The 15429-nt window shown below is 43.7% G+C and overlaps 1 protein-coding gene across 2 annotated transcripts; it reads right to left on the reverse strand.

Moving 5' to 3' along the window:
* Positions 1-141: 141 nt before the first annotated feature.
* EXOSC3 (exosome component 3) lies at positions 142-7385 on the reverse strand. 2 transcript variants are annotated; one of them, XM_032418259.1, is made up of 5 exons: positions 7307-7385; positions 5995-6751; positions 5102-5251; positions 1928-2079; positions 142-591 (listed from the first exon to the last, which is right to left on the reverse strand). In XM_032418259.1, exons 2-5 carry the CDS (start codon positions 6316-6318, stop codon positions 390-392), a joined length of 828 nt encoding a protein of 275 aa, XP_032274150.1. In that variant the 5' UTR covers positions 6319-6751; positions 7307-7385; the 3' UTR covers positions 142-389. The 2 variants fall into 2 exon arrangements, with proteins under 2 accessions (XP_032274150.1, XP_032274151.1); XM_032418260.1 differs by lacking the exon at positions 1928-2079 and having other exon boundaries at positions 220-591.
* Positions 7386-15429: the final 8044 nt, after the last annotated feature.

The raw sequence follows: 15429 nt of genomic DNA on the forward strand, positions 1-15429 counted from the left end.
GCTTCTTTATGTATTCTACATTTTCTTTGGTGAACATGTTTTACTATTAACAGAAAATAATTATTTTAATGTTTACTTCCAGTTTATTATAAAAGCTGCACTTTAGCAAAACTAAAGGAGTTAACACCAAATAAACCATAATACTTTTAGTAAACTTTATTGTAAAGAAAAAAATACATCATTATTTTATAATGATTTTTCTCACCCACAAGAACATGGGTGGCAACTAGTAACATTTTTATAAAAATATTTTATTTAGGACTTTAATTAAGACAATATGTACATTCACATTTGTCTTCTGAATGTTTAATGGGGAGAGGTTCCCCTGAAAAATTTTTCCCCAGGAAACCCATGGTCTCTTGGGTCAACTGACCCATAAAAAATTCCATCTAACTCTCTGCCAATCTGGAGAAGATCTGTTTTCTTTGATTTGCTGTCATGTGTTCACAAGCTTCTAAAATGTTTGCTAAAATTAAGGTCTGCTGAATGGTTTTTGCCTTAACCCATATTCTTCCATTCATTCCAAATACTATCTCCAGTGGGTAGAGTTTTCCCAATTCCTGTAGGATTTCACAGTCTGGAGCCAGGAGCCTGGTGAGGAGATGGAAAGAAAACTAAATTTATTTATTTATTTATTTATTTATTTATTTTTTAAAGATTTTATTTATTTATTTGACAGAGAGAGAGAGAGAAAGAGAGAGAGATCACAAGTAGGCATATAGGCAGGCAGAGGGAGAAGCAGGCTCCCTGCTGAGCACAGAGCCCGATGTGGGGCTTGATCCCAGGACTCTGGGATCATGACCTGAGCCGAAGGCAGATGCTTAACCATCTGAGCCACCCAGGCGTCCCAAGAAAACTAAATTTAATAAAGTGGTAGGGTGTGACCTGACTCTCCTTTAAAAGATTCCTAGTTTCTGGACAGTTCTCCACAGTTATTCAAAAACCCACCAACATCATCCAAGAACAAGGCACATGACATTTGCTGCCCCCTTTCATCCAAGCACAGTTAGCCGTATACCACAGGTCACAACAAGTGGGTTATATCCTCTACAAAGAAATCAAACTCCCTGTGTCACCAACTTTACAAAAAATGTATAAAGTTTTTCCCCTATACTGTCAGCACCTTTTTTTTAGGCTTTAGAATCCTAGCTTTTTTATTATCTACAGTGCTAAAAGAACAGTTTAAGCTTATTTTCCTGTTAAGTTATTCCCTGGTATTAAGTTCAGTACTTGGAGAGAAACATTGACTTTCAAACCACAAGGGTGCTGCTTCATTAATAACATGCTTCTCTGTCTTGAAGGAATTGTCCAAATCTGCAGAATAAGTAACAAAGAGAGGCATGCAACACTGAGCTCTAAGGCTCTGGGGCTCTAGGAGTAAAGTTCTTTAATAGGGCACAGCTTTGGGTAGGTAAAGGTCTAAACACCTAACAGAATCTACCTCTGGGAACTATTAAATCTACCAGGACAGAATAGCAGGAGCCTTATGTGAATGTATACATAAGCTTTTAGAGGACATCGGCCTACCTGCATTTGACCCCCATTACTAGAAAAATCTGGTCATTTTGTACAATTGTAAATTGCATCTGTATCCAAATGACTTAGAAGGAGGAAATGCCAGTTTTCATATTTGGATTGAGTATATCAGCTGTAAGGAACAGCTGACTTTCTGGGAGAGAAGCCCAGACTCCATACATATCAACACAAAACTACACCACCAGATACATATGAATTTAATGTATTCACATGAAGAGAGAATGGGACTAAATGCATGAGTTTATAACCGTGCTAAAAATGGATACTGATTTTCAACTTTGAGGACATTCAGATATTGTTACAAAGAATCCAAACCCTAAAGATGAGTCAGCTTTCCAAGAAAGTATAATTATAAAAGAAGACAGGCGAGCCAGAAGGCATCAGGACTTACTTTCTAATTAAGCCCAAAGTCACTTTAAAAAGAAGACCATCCTGTCCAATCACACCCATTCCACTGGCTCGTCCACAGCTGTCAATACAGACCATCTCTGGTTCCATATCTTTATTAGCAACCACAAATTGGCCATAGATGAGATCTCCAACCTAAAATGATAATTTAAAAACAGTTCATTTCCTCTCAGCAAATCATCCTCCCCCCTTTTTCTTAAGATTTTATTTATTTGGGGTGCCTGGGTGGCTCAGTCGTTAAGTGGCTGCCTTCAGCTCAGGCGCTGATCTCAGGGTCCTGGGATCGAGCCCCGCATCGGGCACCCTGCTCGATGGGGAGCTTATTTCTCCTCCCACTCCCCCTGCTTGTGTTCCCTCTCTCACTGTGTCTCTGTCAAATAAATAAATAAAATCTTTATTAAAAAAAGATTTTATTTATTTGAGAGAGACAGAGTGCATGAGCAGAGGGGAGAGGCAGAGGGAGAGGGAGAAGCAGACTCCCGACTGAGCAGGGAGCCCACCTGAGCTGAAGGCAGCCGCTTAACTGACTGAGCCACCCAGGTGCCCCCCAGCAAATCATTCTATAGGTGCTGCTATGGTTCTTTCTCACAGGCAGCAACACCAGCCATCTATACTTCTGTGGCTAATAGACCAACTATCCAGAATACGCATAGTCACTCTGGAGTTGAGTCTTTAAAAAGGCAACGTTAAAGGGCGCCTGGGTGGTTCAGTAGGTTAAGCATCTGCCTTTGGCTCAGGTCATGATCACAGGGTCCTGGGATTGAGTCCCACACTGGGCTCCTTGCTCAGCAGGGCGCCTGCTTCTCCCTCTGCCTGTCGCTCTTCCTGCTTGTGCTTGCTCGTGCTCCCTCTCTGACAAATAAAATCTTTAAAAAAAAGGGGGGGGGGCAACATTAAGATGTGTACCCTCCTCAGACTGGGAGCTAGCTCAAGACAACATCCTCTAGGGTTACACCATCCGATATAGTAACCACTACCCACATGTAGTTATTTAAACTTACATTTAAATTAATTAAAGTTAGATATTTAAAAATCAGTTCCTCAATTACATTAGCCACATTTCAAGTGCTCAACAGCTACATGTGGCTAGTGGCTACCATACTAGTCAGTGCGGATGTAAAACACTAGCATCATCACAGAAAGTTTAGTAGACAGCACTATCCTAGGGAATTACAGAAGACTGGAAACCCTTGGCATGCAAATTATTCAAAGCAAAATGAACAATGGTAATTCACTGATACTTCATGCAAGACTTACTTAAAAACCTCATATGGGGTGCCAGTGGCTCAATCAGTTAAACATCCAACTCTTGATTTTGGTTCAAGTTATGATCTCAGGGTTGTGAGATCAAGCCCCACATTGGACTCTGCCCTCAGTGTGGGGTTTGCTTGAGATTTTCTCTCCCCCCACTCTCTCTCTCTCAAATAAATAAATCTTTAAAAAAAAAAAAAAAGAACAAAAACCTCAGAGTTGAACTTCAAAATGATGAAACAAAGGGAACAGAGGAGACAACTTGTTCTGTTGTGTATCTGCTATTCCTCCATAACTAGCAACTAAAGAGAAACAAAAGACTTCTTTGCATTTCAGAAGCATGTGGTCTTGGGAGGGCAGTGGGGATGTACATATAAATAACAAAGTTCATTTAAGACTTTGTAGGTGCTAAAGTTGTAACAAAGGTGCCTGTAGATAAGGGATGGTTTTACAGAGGTGGTGGTGTTTATCCTCGGTCTCAAAAAATAAGCGTGTGTTCCACAGGCTAAGGAGATAGAGCAATCCAGCTAGAGGGGACAGCATGAGCAAAGGGACAAGGGCAGGGACTTATGAATTCAGTGGTGCTATTAAATAGTTCGGGGTGAGGGGAGTTCAAGCATGGCTACATAGAAGATATAGATGAGGGAAAACTTCTGGAGTATAATGCCAATGAAATCTGTAGGCTTTAAAGAAACCTTTTTTGTTTTGTTTTGTTTTGTTTTGAGAAAGGGAAGTGTGTGAGGCTGTCAGCTCTCAAAAAGCCCAGATGGAAGAACAAAAGTGTACAGGCAGGGATGTTAATGAGGAGGTCACTGACCAAGTCTGGTGAAAAAGTAGCTAAGGTCTGGGGGTGCCTGGGTGGCTCAGTCGGTTAAGCAGCTGCCTTCGGCTCAGGTCATGATCTCAGGGTCCTAGGATGGAGCCCTGCAGCAGGCTTCTGCTCAGCAGGAAGTCTGCTTCTCCCTCTCCCTCTGCTGCTCCCCCTGCTCGTGCTCTCTCTCTCTAATAAATAAAATCTTAAAAAAAAAAAAGCAGCTAAGGTCTGAACTTGCAAAATGGAGCTATACATGGATGAAGAAGCAGAACATGAGAGATAGAAACAAATAGGATCAGTAAAGATTAAGCAACTAAACACAAATGAAATGTTAGTGAGAAGGGGCAAAGAAACCACCAAATTTCTAGGCAGACAAAGTGTGGCTATGCTACCTGAAAAGCCCAAATCGAAAACTTGAGGTAACAAGAATGCTCCTCTGTCAGCTCCAAGAAGAGATTGTTGGGAAAAGTGACGTGACTGAAGTTGTGAGATGCCAGTCCCAGGACTTAACAATCAGGCTGCATGGCTGGCTGATATAGCAATTTGCACTACGTACCCCTCCTACCTCCCCAAGCCTATGGCTTACTTCCTTGTCCAGTGGATATGGACATAACAGATAACAACAGATATAACCTTTCAACTCAGTAGAGATGAAACTACCCCCAATACGGCAAATATAAAGTAAGTATGTGACTCTGGTCCCAGAGCTGGAGCACTGGAAGGAACTCCTGGAGCCTGAAGCGATTACACAGATGCTCAGAGATCACCCCACAGAACTGGGAAAATAGGTCACGCTTAGGAGACAATTCAGGTAGGCTTCTGGATATTTCAGTGTTTCTGGATATTTTTATACTTATTTTTTTTTAAAGATTTTATTTATTTATTTGACAGAGAGAGACAGAGAGAGAGGGAACACAGGCAGGGGCAGTGGAAAGGGAGAAGCAGGCTTCCCGCTGAGCAGGGAGCCCCATGCAGGGCTCGATCCCAGGACCCCAGGATCATGACCTGAGCCAAAGGCAGACGCTTAATGACTGAACCACCCAGGTGCCCCATACTTTTCTTATTTTTGAAACCAAAGGCTCCCATAATTACCTGCACATTTGGTCTGTTTCTTTTAGTTGCACCTTCAAATGCCAAGTAAGACAAAGATGCTGGCTCACTGCCTCCAACATCAACTTTGAATATATCTCCAGATTTAGCTGTCACTATGCCGATCACATGGTCTCCTTTCACTGGGACATACTACAAAAGAAAACAGAATGAAGGAGCAGCCATAAATGAAAATCATTTCCAAGGTATCTTGGAAGATATCTTCAAGTCTTTATTGGTTACTTTACTGTCATTAGAGTTATTTAGAAAATATTTTGAAATTCAAGTTTACAAATTAATACAAATCAACAACAAATTGATCATGTTACTCTCAGTAAAAGAAAAACAATCACATCATAAACTCTCTTTACAGCTTCTAATACTCTGTTCGAACAATTTCAGCCAGTATCCCATATGTCTTGTATCCTTATCAGGAAGTCCCTAGAGCTTCTACTGGCATGTTAAGTCCAGTGGTACAAGGGATCCTATAACCAAGGAAGGCTATTTCACCGTTAGACAGTTTTTCCCATATTAAAGTCCTTACTTATTCTAAGAGAAATTTAACTCCCTGGAACATCCACTCATTGAGTCTGGATTTCTGCCCTTTGGGACTCCAAAAGACAGGGCTGGTGCTCCCTGGCCATTGAGATTTTGAAGGAATGACCATGTCTTAAAATCCTTAAATTCTTAGACGCCAAGATTTCCAGTCTCCTTTCTCTCCTGGTCGCCCTTCTCAGGCCACGTTTCATTTGTTCACAATGTTCTAAAGGGGATGCAGAGGTGGGCACATGACTACGGTGGCTCTAGAGTAGCGTTAACAGAGAAGAGGTCCAGGGCTCCACCCCTGCTTCTTCCCAGAGCGAGGGAAGTACCACCTCTCCGGAGTCCCAGCTCACCCGTTTTTGCTGTGAATCCACCCAGTACACGCCACCGCCGCTGCCGCCGCCGGGCTCCTTGTGACGGAGGCGGCCGCACTTAGTGACCAGCAGGCGGTCGCCATAGCGCCGCAAGCCCGGGCCGCACACAACACGCCCCCGGGAGCGCGTCCCCGCATTCAGGCGCAGCGGTCGCTCCCCAGCACCTCCTGGGCCTTCAGCGTCCTCCTGCTCGGGTAGCAGCAGTTCCTCACCCGGGAGCACCACCTGATCTAGCACAGTGCGCGCCGCCCGTGCCCTGTCTCCCGCAAGGGATTCGGCCACAACACCCACCGCCTCAGCCATATCGGGAGCCACCAAACGCAATTTTCAGCTTCCGCTTCCGGCTCCGCGTCCAATCGCCAGCCTGCCCAAGGCTTTCCGTTTCCGGTAGTAGCGATCTAATGGAATTGAACCTCTGTCTATGAAACCTGTTCGCTGTGCGCTGGGGTCCTGCCAAGGTGGCAGTAATTATAACTCTCGCCCGTCACCCATCCTGCGGTCTTTCTGCAGAACAGTACGAGGAACACGGCTTAAATCGATGGCAGATCCCTTACTTCCGCTGTTTCGGGTTGCACCACAGGATACTAAGACGCTCCCACGTATGGTTCCGTGGGAACCTTGAGGGCTGACCGAGGGACTTCGGGATTGATCCTTTCCTTCCGACTCCGCCCTCAGTAGGAAAAGTATTTTCCTTTTTCAAAATAAAACCTTTTTTGGTGGTTGCTAGAGAAGATATCTATTCACATTGTGTAAAACAAAGAGAAGAATACAAAGAAAATAAACCAAAGGTATTAGTCTTGCCCCCCATTTGTCTCTTGCGAGGCTGTGAGCTAGTTCTCACTTTGTAACCCAGGGTATAGCACCTAAATAGGTAGTACCTGATGAATGAATACATATTAACACTTTGGTGTGTATTTCTCCCCAGACTTTTCCCTGAAAATATACACATACACGTGAGCATTTCCATATAATTGAGCTACCCCTACGTGGCCTGCGGGAAATCAGTAACTGCAACTAAATCCTTGCAGCTACATTCCCTGAAGCACACTATTTGCCCAGGTGAGAAGCAGCTGAATTCCAAATCCATAGCACATCAGGATTGCTCTTACTTGAAATCACTGTTTCCTCTGTACACTAGCATCTCCAATTAGCTCTTGGTCAGATTCCCCAGCAGGGTTGAGTGCTTTGGGGGACTGGGAGGGCTTGGCTTTGCCTATCTCTTTGAGGCATTGGCTTCCAACATGAATTTTTAGATTTGGGGGACGTTTAAGACAGATCATCTCTAACTTACCTTCCAAATTTGGCAAAATGCTGGCGAGCCAACTGAGTAAGAGAGTATTAAGAGGAAAACTGAAATACAGCTTTTGTTGTTTTGCAGTCAGATTGTTGTAGGAGCATATCTTGATCGGTTACCCTGGCAGGAGGAATGGTGCAGATATTTTTTCCCTCCTCCTCACTCCAACCCAGCTCCAGAGGACCTGCAACCAGTAGGTATTCGATGACCAAGACTGTCTGAATCGTAGCTGGCCCAAGGCCATGCCCAAAGGCGGCTCAATGGCGTCTGGTCTGGGCCAAGCAGAGAGAGGGGTCGGGAAATGATCCCAGGATTGTCCCTCGCGCATCCCATGCTGATAGAGAAGTCATTGGAAAAAAGTTGGCCCAAAGCTGGCTAAGGAGGCCTTTAAAGCCCACCACCTTTTGGGGGCGGCAGTTGGCTCATTCCCAAGTCAACAGAAGAAACCCGAGGCCCAGAGGTGGGCAGTCGCCTGAAGACCGGAAGCTGGGGCCGGAAGGGGCCGGCCTCAGCTCCTCGCGGGTGGCGCCCTCCCCACACGCCTCCAGGGGCGGGCCCAGACGGCGAGGCGCGCGGGAAGGCAGCTTTTGATTTGAGGCGTGTGCTGCCATGTCTGTGCTTCGCTGCTTTGGTGCCCTGCGGCCGCAGGTGAGTGAAATCGCACGGCCAGGGCTGGCGTGGCGGGCAGGGCCTGGGGATTGCGGAGGTCAGCCAGCGTGCGGGTGAGTGGGGAGCCGCGGCCCCCCGCGAGTGTGTGGAGGCCTTAACGCTCCTTGCTGCGGCTACGTACTTCCCCGACTTGCGGTTCATCCTTGGGGTCCGGTTGGGTCGCGGTTATGAAGTTTGCGTTTCCAAACGGCGCGTGCTGCCGTTTCTGGATGCAGAAGTGGCTGTGGGGCTGGGGAATGCAGAGGAGGCTGGGCCCATGCAGTTAATGCAGGCCTTCCCGGGTGGAGAGCAAGCTTAGCTGCCAACCCCCGCGTCGGGGCTTCCCAGCAGATCGGCCCAGGTGGATTAAGCCCATTCCCTGTTTGGGGGCGGCCCGCTTGGAGCCGGAGCTGTAAGGGTGGTGCTGCCCTCGACTGCTTGTGGTGTACACCTCCCCACTTTCAGGATTTTCTTCCACAAAATTACCAGATCTTCGGAAAGATTGGGCCGGACCGTAGCCTTCCAGACGATTTCCCAAAACTTCCTCTTTAGAAATCTTTACGACTTGAAAAGCTGGAAAAGTAGCATATCATGGTTGCTTTTCTTTCTTGACTGGTGAAATTGGGCCGTTTTGTTTAGTTTTTTTTTTTTTTTTTCTTTTTTTTTTAAGTAGGGTCTACGCTGGGCTTTGGCTTGAACTAGACCCTGAGATCAAGACCGGAGCCGAGGGCACCTGGGTGGCTCAGTCGGTTAAGCCTCGGACTCTTGGTTGTGGCTCAGGTCGTGAACTCGGGATCCTGGAATCAAACCCCGCCTAGGGCTCCCTGCTCAACGGGGAGTCTGCTTCTCCCTCTGCCTCCCCCCACTCCCGCTAGTGCACGCTCTCTCAAATAAATAAATAAAATCTTAAAAAAAAAAAGATCTGAGCTGAGATTAAGAGTTGGACACCCAGGGGCACCTGGGTGGCTCAGTTGGTTAAGCAACTGCCTTTGGCTCAGGTCATGATCCTGGAGTCCCCCTGCTCGGCGGGGAGTCTGCTCCCTCAACCCTCCCCCTTCTCATGCTCTCCCTCTCTCTCTCATTCTTTCTCAAATAAGTAAATAAAATCTTTAAAAAAAAAAAAAAAGTTGGACACCCAGTCCACTGAGCCACCCAGGCACGGGAGTGGGTGGGGGGGTTGTTTTTTTCTTTCAATCAACAACACTAGTCCGCATTTGGCATTTGCTCTGAGCCGGGAAGTGAGCTGAGGAGTCCGCTGAGTCATGGCCCCTGCCCTGGGGGAGTTTGCTGTCTCCACATGAAAATACCAAGGGTTAGGGTGGCTGTAACAACGTGATTAGGGTGTCAGTCCCAAGGGTAGAGAGGATAAAATGGTTACCACTCTGTGGAGAGGAAGGTGCCAGGATAGGTGTCCCAAAGAATGTGATACTTGAGTGAACCTTTAAGATTTTTTTAGTCTTGGGACACCTGGGTGGCCCAGTCCGTTAAGCGTCTGCCTTCGGCTCAGGTCATGATCCCAGTGTCCTGGGATCGAGTCCCACATTGGACTCCTTGCTCAGCAAGCAGTCTGCTTCTCCCTCTGCTTGTGCTCTCTCTCTGTCTGAAATAAAGAGAAAATCTTTAAAAACAAAAAAAAAATTTTTAAGTCTTTTTCAAATTACAAATGAACTACATGCTGATTTATATACAGATATTATGAGTCCATGTAAGTATTGTTAGTGTCTTTATTCAAGTAAAGAATTTAAATGTAAATGCTTACAATTATCACTTACAAGTGAGTCTCCTTGCTACCAGTGTTTTTAATCACACATAATCATGGCAAGTAAAACTAACGAGAGCTTTAAAGAGTATAAGAATAGCAGATGTAAGGAACAGCCATTATGCCTAGTAGTGAGATAGCACATCTGAGGAAGGCTCTTCTGCTGTCCAGGACTGATTGAGACCTTGTTGGAGAGGTCATGGCTCATTAAATAGTAAGAAGTCACTGGGACTCTGTGCCAGTGGGACTTGCTTAGAAATCCACCCTCCAGGGGTGCCTGGGTGGCTCAGTTGGTTAAACGTGCGGCTCAGGTCATGATCCTGGGGTCCTGGGATCAGCCCCAAGTCAGGCTCTGCGCTCAGCAGAGAGTATGTTTTCCACCCCCCTCTCTCTCCCTCTGCCCCTCCCCCCGCTCCTGTGCATGCACTCTTGCTCTGTCTCTCTCTCTCTCTCTAAAATAAATAAATCTTGAAAAGAAATCCACCCTCCAGAACTTGCTGGCAATGCTAGGGTTCTGGGGAAAGCTATTCCTGGGGGAGTGTCTCCTGGAAGGCTCTGTTACAAAACTGCCTGATAGGGTGCTAGGGAAAACTGCTGGCCGCTGGGTGCCTCTGGCCACCAAGAGAAGCCGGAGCAGATGGTGGAGAAGCTGCCATGCTGCAGGAGTATACCAGAATGAACACTGGAACCAGTAAACACAACCTATTCCTCCTGAAATGCTTCTTGAGGGCCTTATACCTATAAAACTTGTCTTTGTGTTAGATAGCAAAGAAAACATTTTTTAAAGGCCCAGGTTCATTTTCTCAGAGCAGTAAGGGCATTTTAGAGCATTATGGCAGTACACTGATAACTGGCTCATGGTCTCATGAAGTTGTGAGATCAACAGACTTGTCAATAACAGCAATAAGGTAGAGTCTGCCCAGGTCCAGATGGCTTCATTGACAAATTCTACCAAACATTTGAAGAATACCCATTCTTCACAAATTCCTTCCCCCCCCCCAAAAAAAGAAGGAACACATACCAACTCATTCTATATGAGGCCAGGATTACCCTGATATCAAAACCAAAGATACCACTGGAAAAGGAAACTACAGATTAATATCCCTTATTAATATAGACACAAAATCCTCAACAAAATAGGAGCAAACTGAATCCAGCATTATATAAAAGGGATTATACACCATGACCAAATGGGATTTATCCTAGGAATGTAAACATTTGAAATCAATTAGCATACCCTACCAAAGGTGAAAACCACATTATCATCTGAATAGATACAGAAAAAGTATTTTTTTAGTTCAACACCCTGTCATGATGAAAACACTCAATAAACTAGGATTAGAAAGGAACCTCAACCTAATGAAGGGCATCTACAGAAACCCACAGCTAACATCATACTTAGTGGTGAAAGACTGAAAGCTTTCTCCCTAAGATCAGGAAGAAGACAAGGATATCTGCTCTCTTCACTTCTATTCAACATTGTACTGGAGGTACTATCTGAAATGGTTGAGCAAGAAAAACAAAAAAAAGGTATTCAGACTGGCAAGGAAGAAGTAAAACTGTTTCTGTTTGCAGGTGATATGATTGGTATGTAGAAAACTCTAAGGAATCCATTTAAAAAAGCTGTTAGAACTAACAAATGAGTTCATCAAGGTTGCTACATTCAAGAACAATATACAAAAATCAACTGCATTTCTATATACTTGGAAAACTGAAATTAAGACAGCAATTCCATTTACAGTAGCATCAAGGAGAATAAAACATTTGGGAATAAATTTAACAAAAATACTAAACTTAAAACTCTGGAAATTACAAAACATTATTGAAAGAAATTAAATATCTTAATAATTGGGAAGTTACCTCATATTCATGGGTCAGAAGATTTAATATTGTTAATAGTACTCCCCAAGTTAATATACAGATTCAAAGTAATCCCTGTCAAAATCCCCACTATTTTCATTGCAGAAATTAACAAACTGATCTTAAAATTAATATGGAAATTCAAGAGATCCAGAATAGCAAAAACAGACAAAAACTTGAGAATCAGAACAAAGCTGGAGAACTTCCACTTCTGATTTGAAATCCTACTACAAGGCATTTTAAATCCTACTACAAGGCTTTCAGTAATCAAGACAGTACTGGCATAAGGATAGACATAGATCAAGGGAAAAATTCAGAACACAGAAGTAAACCCTCACATTTGTGAGCAACTGATTTTTGTTATGGGTGGTGAGACAATTCAGTGAGGAAAGAAAAATACTTCAACAGTGGTGTTGGACCAAGTGGATATCCACATACAAAATGATGAGTAAACTCTTAGAAAAAAACATAAGTTTTTGTGACCTTCGATTTGGCAGTGGTTTCTTAAATATGTTACCACCAAAAGCATAAACACCCAAAGGAAAAACAAATTGGACTTTATCACAATTAGAAACTTTTGTGCTTCGGGGCACCTGGGTGGCTCAGTCGTTAAGCGTCTGCCTTCGGCTCAGGTCATGATCCCAGGGTCCTGGGATGGAGCCCCGCATCGGGCTCCCTGCTTGGCGGGAAGCCTGCTTCTCCTTCTGCCACTCCCCCTGCTCGTGTTCCCTCTCTCGCTGTGTCTCTCTCTTCAAATAAATAAATAAAATCTTCAAAAAAAAAAAAAAGAAACTTTTGTGCTTCAAAGGCATTATTAAGAAAGTGAACACGGGCATCTGGGTGGTGCAGTTGGTTAAGCATCCAACTCTTGGTTTCGGCTCAGGTCATGATCTGGGGTCCTGGGATAGAGCCCTGCGTTGGGCTGAGGGAGAAGTCTGCTTGTAATTGCCTCTCCCGCTGCCCCCCCACGTTTCTTCCCCCCACCAAAATAAATACTTTTTAAAAAATGAACAGAGAACCCACTGAATGGGAGAAAATATTTGAAAATAATGTATCTGATAAGGGACGTGTATCTAGAATATATAAACAACATCTACACCTCAATAATAGACAAGTGACCCATTTTAAAAATGGGCAAAGGACCCAAATTGACATTTTTTTTAAAGATTTTATTTATTTCACAGAGAGAGACAGCAAGAGAGGGAACACAAGCTGGGGGAGTCGGAGAGGGAGAAGCAGACTTCCCGCTGGCTTCCCGCTGAGCAAGAAGCCTGATGTGGGGCTCAATCCCAGGACCCTGGGATCATGACCTGAGCCAAAGGCAGATGCTTAATGACCGAGCCACCCAGGCGCCTCTCAAATTGACATTTCTGCAGAGAATATAAATGAATGGCCAATAAGCACATGAAAAGGTGCTTAATGTTATTAGCCAGGAAATGCAAACTAAAACCACAGTGATACAGTATTTTGCCCCCACTAGGATGGCTATAATCAAAAAGATAGTAACAAGTGTTGGTGGTGATGTAGAGAAATCAGAACCCTCATATATTGCTGGGGGGAGTGTAAAATGATGCAGGCACTTTGGAAAAGTTCTACAGTTCCTCAAAAAGTTAAACGTAGAGGTACCGTATAATATGACAATTCCACTCCTAAGGATGTACCCAAAAGAATTGAAAGCCTGTGTCTCCACAAAAACTGCACGTGAATGTTCATAGCAGAATTATTCATAATAGCCAAAAAGCACAAACAATGTAAATGACCATCAGCTGATAAACGGGTAAACAAAATGTGTCATATCTATATAATGGGATATTATTCAATCCCTAAAAAAGAACAAAAGGTATTGATAAGTGCTACAACATGGGTGAACCTAGAAAACAGGATGCTAACTGAAAGAAACCAGATATAAAAGGCCACATATTGTATGATTCAGTGTATATGAAATATCCAGAATAGATAAATCTATAGAGACACAAAGTTACCAGGGGCTGGGAGAGGGGAGAATGAAAGTTATTGTCTAATGAGTACAGTTTCAGTTTGGGAAGATCAAAAGTGTTCTGGATGGACGGGAGTGGCAGTTGCACAGTGATCTCAATGTACTTAATGCCACTGAACCATACACCTAAAAATGGTTAAAATGGTAAATTTTGTGTTTACCACAATAAAAGGAATATTTCCACAGAAAAAGTAGAGGGATATATGAAGCAAATGTGACAAAAAATCTAGTAATTGTTGAATCTGGATGATGGGCATAGGGTTGGTTTTTTAATTCTCTCTTGTTTGATATTTTTCATAATTAAAAAACAGCGTGGAGATAGGCAAAATAGATACATTATTGGTGACTGTTCAGCACGGTGAAGCAAATAATGAAAAAAGTTATTACAAAACAAAAAATAAACACAGCTTTGACCTGCCTTTCTCCTGCCTAAACTCTCCAGGGGGCATCATGTCACCTACAAGAAAAAAACCAAGACTTTCTGTGACAGCTGGCCTCAGCTCACCCTGCCACCCTCACTCAGTCTGCTTCTCTTTGACTTTCATTTCTTCTGAGTGACACCAAGTCACCTATAAATTTCTCACATATGTGCCCTGATCTGTGCCATCCTTCAAGCCATGTATGCCCTCTGCTTGAAATTCTTAATTTAACAAACCAAGCTCCCTCTCCCTTCTTACCTTTACCTTCAAAACTGGGCTGGATCACTAGCTCCTCCAGGGAATATCTTCTGATCCTGATTTGGAGATACCTGTCCCTTGTGTGTGTTTCCATAGCTCACTCTCCATAATCTATCATAGCAGGAAATATGAGATTGAAACTACCAAATTTATACACATGCACACACATACCTAGAATGTAGTATATCAAAAGGCATTGCATGAAAGTCTGTGAAGGAGTTTCTGTACCAGAAAGAGCTCTTAACTTAAACTTGCTAAATATTTCTTCAGCTTTATATTTTATGTCACAGATTACTTCAGGGATTACTTAACATACTTTTATCTCTAGGCTAAAAACAGTATGTTTGAGGAAAAACAGTAATATGAACCCCCCCCCAACAATTCACTTCTAATTTTCATCTAAATAATGTAGATAAATGGTTCTAAAAGTCTACAAGCCTTTTTAAAAAAATTTTTTTGAGTGTAGCTGACACACAATGTTATGTTGGTTTCAGATGTACAACACAGTGATTCCCAAGCTTATAGCTGTTTTTCAAAAAGCCTTGTGGAGATAAAAGTCTACAAGGCTTTTTGAAAAACAGCTGTGGTTGCCAGGGCCTGGGGGAGGAGGGAGGTAGGAATAACTGCTTAATGGGTACAGAGTTTCAGATGGGAAGATGAAAAAAGTTCCTCTAGTTCCTATCCAGAAGCAACCACCCTCACCTGCAGTTCATTTTGTCAGAAAATAACTAGGCATTGTTTTGGGGTGGAGGTGGGGATAGCAGCCTGGCCATTGGGTTAGGGGGCCAAGTGGTGTACAGACTTGAGCTGTTTACCTGCTATCAGCCTTTTACCGTGGATAGTGTCTGCACCTTCAGGAGCTGAGCCTTCCTGGGAGTCTGTGGAGTACACAGGCTCACCTGTCTTCAGAAGTCCACCTGGAGGTATTTCAGGTGGAAACGTATCTCCTCTCTACTAGATACCACTTCTCTTTCCATTTTCTGTCTTACAAACATTTGTTGAAAACATTCATCTGCTGTTGTCTGCTCTTCTGTTCTTATTGTACAATGGATTTATACCTTTTTAAAAAACTCCTTTACTGTCCAAGTGTATGACCAGTTCACCATTGCATGGGCCATTTGTCTTTTTATTAACAGAAGTCTGCTAGCACGGCATTTGTTGTTGTTCAAGCTGAGAAACT

Source organism: Phoca vitulina, unplaced genomic scaffold (assembly GCF_004348235.1).
Source record: "Phoca vitulina isolate PV1807 unplaced genomic scaffold, GSC_HSeal_1.0 scaffold21, whole genome shotgun sequence".
In the NCBI taxonomy this organism is placed as follows: Eukaryota; Metazoa; Chordata; class Mammalia; order Carnivora; family Phocidae; genus Phoca; species Phoca vitulina.

Excerpts from the sequence above, each read along its gene's own strand:
- EXOSC3 (XM_032418259.1), bottom strand. The coding sequence starts at position 6,318 with ATGGCTGAGGCGGTGGGTGTTGTGGCCGAATCCCTTGCGGGAGACAGG. Across the intron at positions 2,080-5,101 it reads GAAACAGACCAAATGTGCAG|GTTGGAGATCTCATCTATGG; the intron begins GTAATTATGGGA and ends TTATCATTTTAG. Across the intron at positions 592-1,927 it reads ACTTTGGGCTTAATTAGAAA|GCTCCTGGCTCCAGACTGTG; the intron begins GTAAGTCCTGAT and ends TCTCCTCACCAG.